General features: G+C 38.4%; 2 protein-coding genes across 4 annotated transcripts in view; one reads left to right on the top strand and one right to left on the bottom strand.

Annotated features, from left to right (window-relative positions):
- Positions 1-1,245, top strand: part of vsig10l2 (V-set and immunoglobulin domain containing 10 like 2) — a 30,067-nt gene extending 28,822 nt beyond the window's left edge. Inside the window, exons 20-23 of the mRNA XM_084941646.1 lie at positions 533-655; positions 739-763; positions 862-981; positions 1,143-1,245. Coding sequence (XP_084797772.1) covers positions 533-655; positions 739-763; positions 862-981; positions 1,143-1,245 — 371 coding nt within the window. The remainder of the gene's footprint in view (positions 1-532; positions 656-738; positions 764-861; positions 982-1,142) is intronic.
- A 1,419-nt stretch (positions 1,246-2,664) lies between these two features.
- Positions 2,665-12,027, bottom strand: chek1 (checkpoint kinase 1). Of its 3 annotated transcripts, XM_084942356.1 has the most exons (14): positions 11,871-12,027; positions 11,568-11,633; positions 9,574-9,688; positions 8,678-8,786; positions 8,416-8,480; positions 8,251-8,320; positions 7,953-8,141; positions 6,153-6,257; positions 5,985-6,068; positions 5,828-5,912; positions 5,577-5,745; positions 5,209-5,340; positions 5,000-5,101; positions 2,665-2,978 (listed from the first exon to the last, which is right to left on the bottom strand). In XM_084942356.1, exons 2-14 carry the CDS (start codon positions 11,630-11,632, stop codon positions 2,886-2,888), a joined length of 1,383 nt encoding a protein of 460 aa, XP_084798482.1. In that variant the 5' UTR covers position 11,633; positions 11,871-12,027; the 3' UTR covers positions 2,665-2,885. The 3 variants fall into 3 exon arrangements, with proteins under 3 accessions (XP_084798482.1, XP_084798483.1, XP_084798484.1); XM_084942357.1 differs by lacking the exons at positions 11,568-11,633; positions 11,871-12,027 and adding an exon at positions 11,004-11,134; XM_084942358.1 differs by lacking the exons at positions 11,568-11,633; positions 11,871-12,027 and adding an exon at positions 10,625-10,982.
- Positions 12,028-14,238: the final 2,211 nt, after the last annotated feature.

The following is a 14,238-nucleotide window of genomic DNA, read 5'->3' as shown; positions in this document are numbered from 1 at the left end:
AGGACTACCTCCAAATTCTTCATTTTCATCATTAATCAGCAGCTATATGGTTGAAAATGCAGATTAAGCAGGCTAACACAGACTAATTTCTATTCTCTGTTGATTACAGAAAAAAAGAAAATTGTGCACCCAATTCTTGTTTTTTTTAGTCATTAAAGATGTATGCTGTACAATCCTTCCACCCTGAAAAAAGAACAGTTCAAATAAATCATTAAAACCCTTAATTTATCATGAGATCCATGCCCCTGATGAGTAGATGTAAACATCTGACTAGAACTGTAACATGATAGGATGGTTCAGTGGTTTTCAACCCTTGTATGAATGAATGAATGAATCCACGTTGTTCAGCTCAACAGAGCTCCTTTTAAAGAAGAACCTAAGCAACATTTATTTACAGGATAATAGTAAAGTGATGTTTTCAAATCATGACATACACTGACCTGGGTTGAGAACCACTTGAGCTCCTGGATGTAGCAGCGGTGTTCTGACAGATTTGAACTTTTTTGCAATCTGTAACTATGATGTGTTGCAGCTGAACCACGCTACAATGTGTACCCTGCTGTGATTGGAGCGGCTATTGGTGGGATGCTCTTTGCAGCCATTCTTACGGTTCTGCTGCTCATGTACATAATCCGCAACCGCAACAACAACCCTCGTGAGTCCACCGCACATGAGCACCAATATCCTGCTGATCTGTTTAAAATCACTGTGATGTTAATGTTGTCTTCTTTCCACCAGGACTACATGACTTGTTATTTGGCAGGTGAGTATCTAGATATATGTCTATAAAACCAAGAATGAATAATTTCCTGTTTGCAGTTATTGCTACAGACATGGCGTTTTAACATTTCCTGCTTCCAGGCAGCACAGCCAGTCAAGGGAAAACATCAACTTCCCAGAGGATGAAGTGGTCAGCGGGTCAGAGGGAGGAATAGAGGAGATTGGTGGATCATCCAGCCTAGGCAAGATGAGCTACCCTAAGTGACCATACACCTATAAACACATATATAGACCCATATAGGACATTGCTGATGGCCCACATGGAAGTGACGGAATATCTCTAAGCAGATGTTTCAACCGTCAGCAGGCCTAAAAATCGTAATGCACATCTGTCTTATCTGCTGAACTTTGATGTTTTGCAGGTCCAGCCATGGCTTTACCCCGGGCATCTTCACCCCTCACTTCTTCACCTATGAGTGCCACCCTAACAACCACCAGCCAAGCCCCTCCCTCTGGAGACGATAATGAGCCAGTCAGCGTCACCATCACCGTCAAGGCGACAGGCTCGTAGTCATATATCCGACCCATCCAGCTGGAAAAACGCAAAAGTCTTGAGCCATCTCCCATTTCTTCATATTTTGCTTCCAAGGAGACAGCAATACATCTTCAGGCTTTCTGATGGGTTTTTCTTTGGACATTGGCTGCTTTTTCACTCATTTTCAGTCCAGTCCTTGTACCTGAGCATTTTCACATGAATGGTTTTAACACTGATAAGAAAGTTCACTGTTGTGTCACATGTGACATTAAACACAGCAAAGAGTCAGTTTGAAATCATGTCTTTGGGCACCCTGTTAATATCAGATTTTCATGAAAACATTATTTGTTCATTTTTCTTTATTTCAATCTGTGAAAAAAAATGGACAAGCAGAGGACAAAAGAAGTAGCAGGCCTAAAGGCTATTTACAGCAAATGAACAGTATCTGAAAGTCATGTCCATGAACAAATCCAACAAAGACCTGAAACGGGACCAAAAGATCAGACTTGATCAGAAATGTGTCATCTGAAGCGTGGCTGTCAAAAAGCCATTCTTAAAGAAAGAAAACTGGAAGAATAGACTGAGGTATGCCAAAATACACAAGAACTGGACTGAAAATCAGTGGTAACAGTTCTTATGGGGTCACGAATCCAAATTTGTCATGTTTTACTGAAATTGTCATCTATACATACAGAGAGGTACAAGTGGGGTCCACAGCCATCTGTAAAACACAATGGAAGCTCTGTCGTGGTTGGAGCAGCATTTCAGCCTGTGGTGTTGGAGCTTTTCAAAACCGACGAAATTATGATGAGCAAAGTACTACTGTTTTGATCCAACATGCAACATCATCTGTAAACCATCTCATTGGCAACAACTTTTCAGAAGGACAATGATCCCAAACACACTGCCAGTATAATAAAAGCTTACATAAACAGAAAAAACACACAGTGGAACACGAATTGGCTTCCCCAGACCTGTATCTTTATATTATTGAAGCAGTGTGGGATCATGTTGACAGATATCCGAATACAATGCAGCCAACATATAAGGAAGAGGTTTGAATGTCCTTCAAGAAGCCTGGAGAACCATTCCTGAAGACTACTTAGCCTTGAAAGTTCAGGCTGTGTTGAAGAATAAAGGTGGTCATACCAAATATTGACTTGTTAGAATTGCCTTATACTCTATTTCTATTTATGTTTGCATATGTTTCAATAAATAACACTTATGTCTGTGTAGATCCTCAGTTATTCTAGGCCGTGATAGCCTTAAGATAAGACTAGCAAACTAGCACCTAACAAAGTATAAAGCAATGAGGTGTAACTCCAGACTTTAACAGTACTGTGTACTTGATTTTCATGGATAACAGCAAAGCAACAGTGTGAATTTATCAAAAATACTCTGCGCACAACTTTGGTCTTTTAATAATTTATTCAGGACTTTGGACTGTTTAAACATAATCAGAGAACATCAGTCTTTAATAGCAAAAACACAAATGACAATGTAGACATACATACTTATACTCACTCAACAGCAGAATACATGAAAAACATCAACAAAACAAGTAAATATATACACAGGTTTGCCTCTCTACAGTCCATAGTAGAGAGCATTTGTGTGAAGATCTGCTCACTTAGATGGGAACCAAAATCTTTTGAGTGCTGATTATGTCACCGAGCTTGTGTTTTATCTTCACAAAGAGACGCTTGAACTCCAAACCATCACCCTGGCACACACACACACACACACACACACACACGCGCGACCATCTTGATTAGATGAAAGTGCACTCATACACTGAGGACATTGTACTCTTAGACCTGTTCATTAGGTGACTCAGACCAGTGAGTTTCTCTGTATCAATTCTGCTACAGTTTGTCTTTCAGTAAACCCGTTTTAAACAAACATGAGTGAAACCAACTGACCTATAAGGATGACTGCATGCATACATCTATATAGATATATAGACAGAGTTAAGTTTTACAGATATTTTACATGAATATAGGCTACAATCTAAGCCCTATATGCCTACATCTGTTTACCTATGGGTATCATTAAAAACAATATTGTTTTACAGACACATATGGATGAATATTAGAGGTAATATACACAAACAAGTTCCACTCAGACAAACAATATAAGCAGTGTGTCTAAGTGCTCTGATAATAATAATAATAATAATAATAATAATAATAATAATAATAAATACATTTTATTTTAAAGCGCCTTTCAAATCACCCAAGGACACTGTACAAGTTTAAGAGCATGGGAAGTTATACAGAGTAGGCTATCTTAAACAGGTGGGTTTTGAGGGTTGACTTAAAAAGAGGGAATAGTGATGTTTCCGAGGTCAGAGGGTAGGCAATTCCAAAGTCGAGGGGCAGAGCGACTAAAAGCCCTGCTCCCTATTGTGATAAGATGAAAGGATGGAACAGAAAGAAAAAGAGAGGATCTGAGGCACTGGGATGGGATGGAGATCTGTACCAAACCAGAACGGTATGGTGGGGAGAGAGAATGAATAGCCTTAAATGTATAAAGGAGTATTTTAAAATTAATGCGAAGTTTAACCGGGAGTCAGTGAAGCTGCTTCAGGATAGGGGTGATGTGGTGGGTAGAGGGAGTCCTAGTAATAATACGGGGAGCAGAGTTCTGGACATGTTGAAGCTTATTGATGGATTTTTGTGTAAGGCCAAATAAGAGTGATTTGCCCTGCTTATCCATGTAGAGGTTTTCAAGTGAGTTTATTGGTTCGGCCAGTTTAATAATCCTTATTTATGATACAGACAGCTGAAACCAACTTTCCACCAGTCTGGGGAAAAGACTGAAAATGATCTTCATGTCTTCCATTGTCCAAGTTCAAAAACACAAGTCACAATGTTTGTTGTAAAGTCATATGGAATAGAAAGCTTTCAAAAGGACTCCATGCAGTCCCGCAAAACACAAACTACATCCTTACTGCAAGTGTCAAAGCCCCAAGAGCTACATCTCAGACTCTACAGGACTCAGTTTTTATTCTAAATATTAAACAATCATTTAGAAAAAGTTCTAGTTGAAAAAGACTGAACAAGTAGGGCTTGTTTAGAAAGGCTGCCTTTTTTTCTAAAAAAAAAAAAAAAAGAACAGGCAGCACAGCTTAGGTTTTCAAAGTTGCATCTAAATACACCACAAGACTTCTGGAAGAATTCTTTGGACAGATGAGACGAAGGTAAATATGTTTAACCATAATACACAGGACCACGTGTCAAGCACAGTGGTGGCGGTGTAAAGATTCAGGCTTGTTCTGCAGCCACAGGACCCGGGCACCTTGCGGTCACTGAGGTTTCTGTGTATACCAAAGAATTCTAGAGACAGATCTGAGGCCATCTGGCCAACAGCTTAAGCTTGGCCAAAACTGGGTCATGCAACAGGACAACGATCCCAAGCACAGCAGCACATTTACAACAGAGGTTTTGCAATGCTCCACTCAAAGTCCAGACCTCAACGTGACTGAATTGCTGTGGTGGGACCTTAAGAGAACTGTGCATAAACAAACCTCAATAAAGTGAAGCAGTACTGTAAAGAAGAGTGGGCCAAAATTCCTCCACAATGATGTGAGACACTGATGTAGCTACTGAATCTGAATTTCATTTTTTACAAGACTGCATGGACTGCAAGCTTTAGTGGTTAAGATGTCAGAACATGCAGAAGGCAGGGGATAAATCATGTTAGAAATAATATACAATTCATCTTTTAAATGGTAAAACCTACCTTAGACAGTCTGAAGTCCAGCAGCACTCTCTGATTCATATCCAACAAATGAATTTTAAAGATGAGCTTATTATTGCGTTTGTCAAGCGTGCTCACGGTCACCTAAAATGTGTGTTATAAAAAATAAAAGTATGTTATGATGAGACGCAGAAGAAAAGGCTGTGTTATCAGGAAATGTAAAAATCTTGTATATTTGAGTATAGATATACCTGTTTGGTGCTAGTGAGTTTGAAGCCAAGTGCCAGGCCTTCACAGATGTCTTTCAGGGCAGTTAAGGAGGCATCAGCACTGACAGTAGTGAAGAAACGCGTCATTCTCCGCACTAACCTCTGCCACGGCGACTGTGCACAGAAAGAAGAAATGAGGACATGTTAAATAGCTCACAGCAATAATGCATCAGAGTTTTGTTGATATTCAGATGCCTTTAAATCAAAAGAAACTTTGGTGAAAGGTAAAAAAAAAAAAAAGGAAAAAAGAAAAAAAGAATAATCTGCGTCTTTGTGTGCTTCAATGAAAATAAATACACGTATAAACATTTACGTAGTGAAACTAATCCAGCACTGAGTATGTGAATTACCTGACTGGCTCCTGGTGTACCTAGTAACTGACTACCCAGTAACATGTGCTCAGGTTTGGTCGGCTGGGAGAAGCTGACCTGACCGTCATTTTGACTAATTAACAACATGGCTTCCCAGCCACCGGCTGCAAAGTCAGGCTGAGAGCTGGAAAACTGCATCCTGTCATCACTACAGAAAGAGAAAGACATTCTTAAGATTATCAGACACAAAAAGAAACTGAGCTAAAATGAGAAAAGCGCAAAGTTCTGACCTGTTGGCCCGAGATATGAGTGACCCCTCAGATCGAAGACTGTTGTTCCCTCCTGAGTGCAGAGAACTTGTTGGCTGCTTCACTCCTACAGAGACAGAAAGACCATTATGAGTACAGTGAACACTGAAGCTAAACTAAACCTGTTGCTGGGACTTGCCTTCAGTAAACCAGCGGTCTTTCTGGATGTCTGTGATGGCGATGCGTGCATCTGGACTGGCCAGCAGCAATTTGGATAACAAACCTGAATTTAAAAAAAGTTACACATAACACAAAGAACAACATGTAAAACATGCAGTAACTAAACTTACAATAGCTTGAGACTCACTAAGAGGCAGTGGTTGTATTTTCTTCCAAGGAGGTAGATATGTTTTCTTCTGAAGCCAGTCTGCGTACTCCTGACAGCTCTCAGTTGGCTGGTCCCACGGCAACTCTAACAAGGAAACAACACAAAAGGTTTCCTCACATTAACTGCATGGACTTCAATGATGCACGACCTCAGGGAAGTAGCGTTTGCATTTTTTCTAATGATGTAAGACATGCTGTCTGATCTTTCAGAACTGTATACAATAAATAAACTGAATTTTTAAACAGACCTCAATCTAAAATAAGCTTGTATTGGGTTTTTTTTTGGTTTTTTTTTTACCATTACAGTGATGTGACTGTATTTCAAGATAACTAAATCACCTTGTGTCTATAATTTGGTTAAGTTTACAACCAATTCTTAAACGTATAAACACAGATATCTATATCTGTATGTGATATAAATATATCTATAAAACTGTAACTTGCCAGCGTCCATGAACCTGCCTGATTTCCACAGCGATGGGGCAAAAATATTAAGCAGTGGATAACAGACATGTAGTGACAAAGTTTCAAGACAACGTACACAGCTTTCACCTTAGAAATACTTATGTTAAATTTAGTCTTTTCCCCTTCACGTCCCTCCTGCTGGGTGTCACTGCTAAAGTAATGTGCCCTCTCACAGAGCAAAACTCAAGCATCTCAGCCTCTTCCACTGGTTCTAAAAGGCAACTTGAATTTTTGCCTCAATGTTTGTCATGTTCAACAACAAAAACAAAAAACAAAACATGTTTTCAATACACTGTGTGTCAACTCCATACCAGCACTCTGGACTAAAAGTTTCACCCTCCTGGGGTAAACAACTTTTCTAGCGCACAACTCCTTGTCAGAGAGAGAGGGGGGGCAGTGGAAGCATCTAGTTAATCACTGGATTGTAGCCAACCTCAGTAGCAGTGCTGATTTGCAATGTGGAGCTTGGGGCAGTTAAACATAGAAGTTAATCTTTAAACAAGTTTGACATTCATGGTGAAATCAGACACGGTTCAGAGCTTTGATGGAACTTAAAAAAAAAAAAAAAAAAAAAAAAAAAAGGTCAAAAACTGCTGAACAGAGGCCAAACTTAAATCCAGTAAGCGTTTAGATTTTTATGGGCAGAGTGAAAGAACTTAAATGGCACCGTGTACAACAGTGAGAACCATGTGGACCTGTACGTACTCTCAACATCACCAGAAGGGCACAGTCAGGAAATCTGTCAAACGAAACGGATTAAGGCTTTAATGTTTTGCTGTTGTTGTTTTTTTTTTTAAATATATACACTAACTGTTTATACTTCTATTATAAAAATTCCAACCGCTATAACCAAAGAATTTCATATATAAGAGATAAATAAAGTATTTCTTCTTTTATTTCTATTACCATGTGATCTCCTAGCTTGTTTGTACTTCACTGTTGACTTAAAATAAGATGATATTCAGGTAAACAGGTCAGGCTGTAAAGATTGAAAACTGAATCTGCTCGACTGTAAAGTTCAGACAATGTCAGACTGAAGATGGAGACGAAGACTGAGGATGGTCCTGTCTGACATCAGGCAGAAATATGACAGCAAGTTACAAGACAGTAAAAATTATGAAAAATCAGCTATTTAATTTAGTAAAATCAGTAATTCAATCAAATGCAAATTCACACAGCACAACAACCACTTGCAGCTTTGACACTGGCCCTGCTGACCTAACAGCTTTGTGATATCATCAATTTCTCGTTGCCATTGCTGTCATATGGTATTGGATTACAGATGTGTGTATGATCTTCAAATTTTGGATCTTACCACCAGCCAGCATGGCAGTGAGGACTATGCCACAAGCCCAGATATCTGCAGGCTGAGCTCTGTACTCTGTTTGGCTCAGAAGCTCCGGAGCCACATAGGGAAGAGTCCCACACAATCGATTCAGAAGGCGCTCTCGGCCTTTAAAGCGAAACATGGTTGCCAGGCCAAAATCTGTCAGCTTCAGGTTATCTGAAGGTAAAAAAATAAAATAAAAAATCAACCCCAGAGGGCGGAGGTTATAAGAAATAAAAGAGAATCCTAAAAAGAGAATCCCTCAATAAAGATTGCATTTCCTCACCTTTGTCATCCAGCAAAATGTTCTCTGGCTTTATGTCTCTATGTGTGATGCCAAAATCATGGAGGTACTCCTAGAAAAGGTCAAATAAAAAAAAAACTTAAAAAGAGAATAACAGCAGGAAAATATGCAGGAAGTCACATCAACACAAAGATGTTCTTCACTCACCACAGCTGCTATTAGTTGCTGGAAAAATCTATGAGCATCCTTTTCAGCCATCCCTACATCGGGCTCTAAAGAGAGCGTAAAAGAAGAAAAAGTAAGCCTGAAATTAAATACTTGCAAAGAATGATTACTGAAGACTCCAGACGCATTTCAGCTAAGTTGAATTCATGTATTCATGCTAATCATATCTGAGTCAGGAAAGTTACATTTGGAAGAATAACTCAGCAAACAAAAGGTTTTTCTTGTATGACAGTTTACGGCTCACCGATTCGGTCAAACAGCTCTCCCCCGGTGCAGTACTCCAGAAAGAGGTACACAGTCGGTCCTTCCTTCCGATGGCCAAAGAAGCGTACAATGTTGGTGTGTTTGAGCATCTATGAGTTAAGTGCACACACAAAGATCCTCAAAACAGTGCTCTCAGCTATCATTCTACTTAGCTAAGAGCTTAACGTTTTTAATTCATTCTACAAATCTAAAACAATTAAAAATAAAATAAAAACAACTTCAGTCTGTGTTAAATTGCTTACAATCAGTTTGTACCTGTAAACTAGAGCAACAAACTGGTCTGTCTCAGCCAGTTTATCTTTATGAATCTAACCAACATTAATAACAAATGCCAGTTCTTTATATTTTACTTTAGTATGAAGTACGACTTCATACATGTTTGCTTTCAGTTTGCCTCTTCGGTGTCTGTTCAGCTGGTTTTTGGATCTTCTGTCATCATGTCACATCATTTTAGGTGGGCCAAAACAAGCAGACACATCTGTACATCTGTATTCTTATCTGCATGTTTGCTTTCAGCTTGCCTGGAATAGCATTAGCTTTAACCAACTTTTCCCAACAAATGACACCCTCGGCTACCAACGTCCCCAGATCAGCTGAGGCTAGAGTTGGTTTTTACAACAGTAACAGTTTTTATCTAATTCTCACAGTCTGGGACTGGCATGAACAGGCTGTGTTTTTTTTTTTTAAACTGAAGCAAAGAAAAGGGAAATGAGAGCATACAAAGCTGTGATTCAGTTAATTAACAATTTATTTCATGCAGCTGTTTACTGTATTAATATATGGATTTAAGAACAGCTGGACTTGTTTTACAACACACCACTGGTGAGGCGCTGCTTTCATTCATACTAACTGTGCAGGTGAAAGTGATGGATGTACCTTGTGGATGCAGACCTCCTTCTTGACATTTTCAGTACACTCTTTTGCCTGCGAGGTATCGATGACCTTCACTGCTACCGCCTCTTCAGTCTGTCTGTTCACCAGCAGCCTCACTCTGAGACCAAGAACACAAAGAGGACAAACCGGTTAGATCATAAAGAGAAAAGAGAACACGGATGTGAAGAGAACTGAGAGGAAGTCTGAGAGGAAGTCATCAGGATGCACAAAGAGCTTAAGTCTTCCTAAAGTGTTTCTAGAGATAATTTTCAAGTAATTTAAACTTTGTTAAACTTTTCAATAAAATCAGAAGGTCAGGTGTCAAAGTCCGTCTGTTTTAGTTGTTTATATTTTATTTATTTTTTCCCCTTCTATATGTTACTGCATCACTGTTGTGCATTTTATTTATTTTAGTTGCATTTTAGATTGTTAAGTACTTTGTGCAGCATGCAATGTTGAAAATGTGCTATATAAATAAACTTGACTTTGACCTCTAGAAAACAAGAAGAAAAAAAAAAAAAAAAAAACCAAACAAAGAAATTTAAGATAATTTTAAACCCACTTAAAGAGTCAATCTAAAGTTAAAAGGTTCTTTTTGTGCAGTAGTTTCCTTCAACAGCAAACTTTGAGCATTGGTATCTCTGGACACCTCATTTAATGGTGGCATAATGCCATAATTTAAGAATGATAGAAGCAGTCATTGCTACTAGAGCAGGGCGATATGACCAAAAATATTTATCACGATATACATTTGAAAATTTGCGATAACGATATAACTGACACTAGACAAAATACTTTACAACTCCACAACTTTATTAGTGCAAAAAAAAACCAAAACATCAATGTATTTTCACTTAAACAAGCAACTGTTTTATGTGAATTAAAGTTATATAAAAATTTAACAGTGCAAATGCAAATTCCTTGCTGACAGTTTAACCAAAAGGGATTTCCAGTGGAAATTGGCCGACATATCCTCAGCATAACCATGTATAATATCCACAAAACTTAAAAAGAGGTTATACACACACAATACGGTAATATTATGTTGACGCACAGTACGTATCACTCCGCCAGGCTCCTGACATTATGATAGCCGTAATGCTCCGACAATCCATCAAGCAGTCCGGGTTCGTAGCTTAGCAAAGTCGTACTAAAACATTTGACAGATTTTCGAGCGCCGTGTACCACATAAAATCGTTTCGAGGTCAGTAAACACAACCAGAATTCATACATAAGGCCCATTGGATTATAAGGGGCACTGTCGATTTTCAGAAAAATCGAAGGATTGATTTAAGTGTGCCGTATTTTCCAAAAAACACGGTAATAACGACGGCCCGCTAGCATGCTTTACCAAAAATAATGCTTTGTTGTGTGTCTGACGGACAAAAGGTAAACCAGTTCCACACCACTGAAGTTGCAGTATTTTTACAAACCAGTTCTGGTTCATCCGTTTCATTCAACGATTTGCTTTCGCCGCCATGCTTTTTCCGACGTGTGCGTATGAAAACAAAGGCACTGCGCATGCGCGTTTAACCCATACTCTATCGCGATATTTCATTTTTCTATCGTTGCCCAAAATTATACCGGTATTACCGCGAACAGTATGATATGGCCCAGTCCTAATTGCTACCCTGACTGTTTGATCTGTTTTCTAACAATTCCATGGCAAAAAGCATGGAATTGTTCTGGTAAAAATGGTTAAACTTTCAAATCAACACTACATTAAACATGTTTTAGCATATGTAAGGTCTCATTTTTACCTACATTTTGATACCTGGTTCATCTTCCTTTTTTTCAAAGCTAACTGTGACTGCGATGGAGTCAGGTGTCTCCTGTGAGTGATGCTTTTGGATTATCAGATGAACATTTCTAGTACATATACATGCCTGTCATGATCCCATGAAACAAGGAAAAAAAATCCTTGTGCGATGGCTAGAAGAGGACAGCTATTAAAGGCGATAAGCTAATGATAAACAATGATAAGGAAGCTTTCATACTCTCCGTAGGCTCCTTCTCCCAGAGTCTGAACAACGTCCCAGTCCTGCACAAAAGGCACCGCCATGCTAGAGACAGAAACACACGCATTCATCACTTTCGCTTTCTAATATTTACTTATGTATTCATTATTTTCATAACATGAGTCCTAATTCTTCTAACAAGTGTCTGTTAAGCCTTTACCCGTTTACAAAACTGAACTGTTAACTTTGACAGCACTATGACAGAGTGCTGTCAAATGTCATGATGCTCAAAAGAAAACCGCTAAGAAAACTAAAATACGAAAATATGAGAAAATAACCTACCTGCTCAGCCTTTTCACACAGCAGCGACTGCCACATGTAGCTATCCTTAAAGCTCAGACGCACGTCTTCATCCTGCTGCACTGACTTCTGAAGATTTTTCACAAATTTGGCGCCTTGTTGTCTCATTGGCGATAACTTCCGCATTTCCGCCTTGTCTTCTTCTACGCCTCTCTTCTTTTTCTTCTTCTTTGAGTTTAGCCGGTCAGACACATATTGCTGCCACCTACTGTTCACCTACTGTTATCCAAGTCTTATTCGAATTAAACATGCCAGATTTACAATTCATTATTCAACATTATTTAAAGCCTGAATAATTGCCACAAAAGTTATTTAGATATTTTTCCCCCTTATAGTAGTTGTAATTTGCGTCATATTTGCTACATCTGGCCTTTAAAAAATGCTTAAAAAAGTATTGCAAAATTTATTTATGCTTTAAAACGGGAAACAAATCACACTGATGATGTAGAAGTCTCAAAAATTCACAAAAAACTGCATGTATTAAATACGATACACTAGGCGTGAAAGGGTTAAACATCCATCCATTCTCTTCCGTTTATCCTTATTAGGGTCTCATGGGGTTGGAGCCTATAAAGTTAAACATGTGGCATGTTTTTTTTATTTTCTATGTAAATAAGATTTGGGTTTATGAGATATGCCAGTCATTGCATTCTGTCTTCAGCGCTTTGGACAGCTTCACAATTCTTTTTGAATTGGGTTTGTAAAGAGCTGAAAAACATTTTAAATCTTTCTTTGAAATTACTGATGCAGGTGTTTCACAGTAATAATTGGCACTTTGCTGTTTTAAGAAGTGTAACAAAAGATAGAAAACAAACAATAACATAAGAAGCAAACAAAAACCCACCCATCCATCCATCCTCATTTAGAGTCGCCCTAACTCAGGTCAGCACCAACACAGAAAGAATGACACCAAACTCTACCACTACCCTGACATTAAAAATGATGTCCTAATATCTATTCCCTTCTACAGTATATTTACCAATATTTATACACTCACTTAATGTAATTACATGTTAATAATCTAATGTGACTCATTGTGCAATGTAAAAAACTACGTAAGAAATACAGATTATGACATTTACAATAACATGCTAGCTGCATGTGGAATCCACAAGATCCAATTTTAGTAACAAAAAATGCTACAATACACGTGGGTCAAAAATAAGGGAATTGCAATGCAGCTGTGAGTTTCATGCAAATGAATGTTCAAAAAGCCTTTCTTCCCATGTGAGAAAACATTTTCTAGTTAATGGATGTTACAAAGCTTTTATTTAGACCACTTTTAGGTGTCTGGAAGTGTGAAGCTTCAGCTGGAAGCTCCTGCAGATACTGTCATTTCAGAAGGCCCTCACAGAACTAAGGCTTTTCAAATTGAGGGCACTAAAGGGAAAATAATAGTGCCTCAGGGTTTATTCCCTGGAGGAACTGATGTGTCCAGTATTCACACTGTAAAACTGCCCAGTTAGTCTGTGTGGCATGTAAATTAAAAAGAAGACAAAAAAAATTACATTTTCAAAACATAATCTCTTAACTGTTTTTCAGAAAACAAACTCAAAGCCAGAGAGAGCTTGAGGCACGACGGAGTGTTTAATCAATACTTGAATCAATGTGTCAACAAGCAAGCCTGGTGCTTTTGGGAAATGATGAAGCGAATGTTTGTACTTTGTCTTGGTTTCACAATGACTTTGTTTTTCGTGTAACACGTGACAGCATGTGTACACATAACGGGAAATCCTTGATCCAAAAAAAACTTAGTTATGGTCAGGACACACAACACAAACCATGCAACCTACATTTGTAGTTGATGCATTTAACTATTTCATATATAAACAATTGAATAAATGAAAACAGTACATCAAAAAATCAAAAAATCAGAGTCAAGAGCACTTTTGTTACTGTAGTGCTTCACCTTTTGTTTTAAGTGAAAGGTAATTGCTTAATACAGCGGTTCAGCTGCTCAGCTGCTTTCTGTTTGTCACTTCTTACTGCACCAACCAGGTGTTATAACACAACATAGTGTTATAACAACAACATCACATAGTTTGGCATCTTTTTCATAACATGAGCAAAGTCTTCCCAGAAAAAAAATATCAAGAAAAAAGACTGCAAAATATTCCTAGTAAAGTGTCAAGTGTGTCTTTAATGGAAGACCAGCTGGAGATCCAGAGATTGGGGGTATTCGGGATCAGTTCTTGGCCTCGTGCCTTGTGTACTCTGAATTTGTCAGTTTTCCACGTAGTCTTTCCCAAAGTGATGAAGTGATCTTCATTCTTATTGCTGAAAGATGCAGAGACTCTTTGTATAGCAAATCTTATTACTAATGAACCCAATCAGTTTGGTAAATGTTTTG

Source organism: Perissodus microlepis, chromosome 10 (genome assembly GCF_051167445.1).
Source record: "Perissodus microlepis isolate ML-2025 ecotype Zambia chromosome 10, ASM5116744v1, whole genome shotgun sequence".
Classification (NCBI taxonomy): domain Eukaryota; kingdom Metazoa; phylum Chordata; class Actinopteri; order Cichliformes; family Cichlidae; genus Perissodus; species Perissodus microlepis.
The sequence above is the reverse complement of the archived record's forward strand: the minus strand, read 5'-3'. Positions and strand labels throughout refer to the sequence as shown.

Excerpts from the sequence above, each read along its gene's own strand:
- chek1 (XM_084942356.1), bottom strand. The coding sequence starts at position 11,632 with ATGGCGGTGCCTTTTGTGCAGGACTGGGACGTTGTTCAGACTCTGGGA. Across the intron at positions 5,913-5,984 it reads AGACCGCTGGTTTACTGAAG|GAGTGAAGCAGCCAACAAGT; the intron begins GCAAGTCCCAGC and ends CTGTCTCTGTAG. Across the intron at positions 2,979-4,999 it reads TGGACTTCAGACTGTCTAAG|GGTGATGGTTTGGAGTTCAA; the intron begins GTAGGTTTTACC and ends TGTGTGTGCCAG.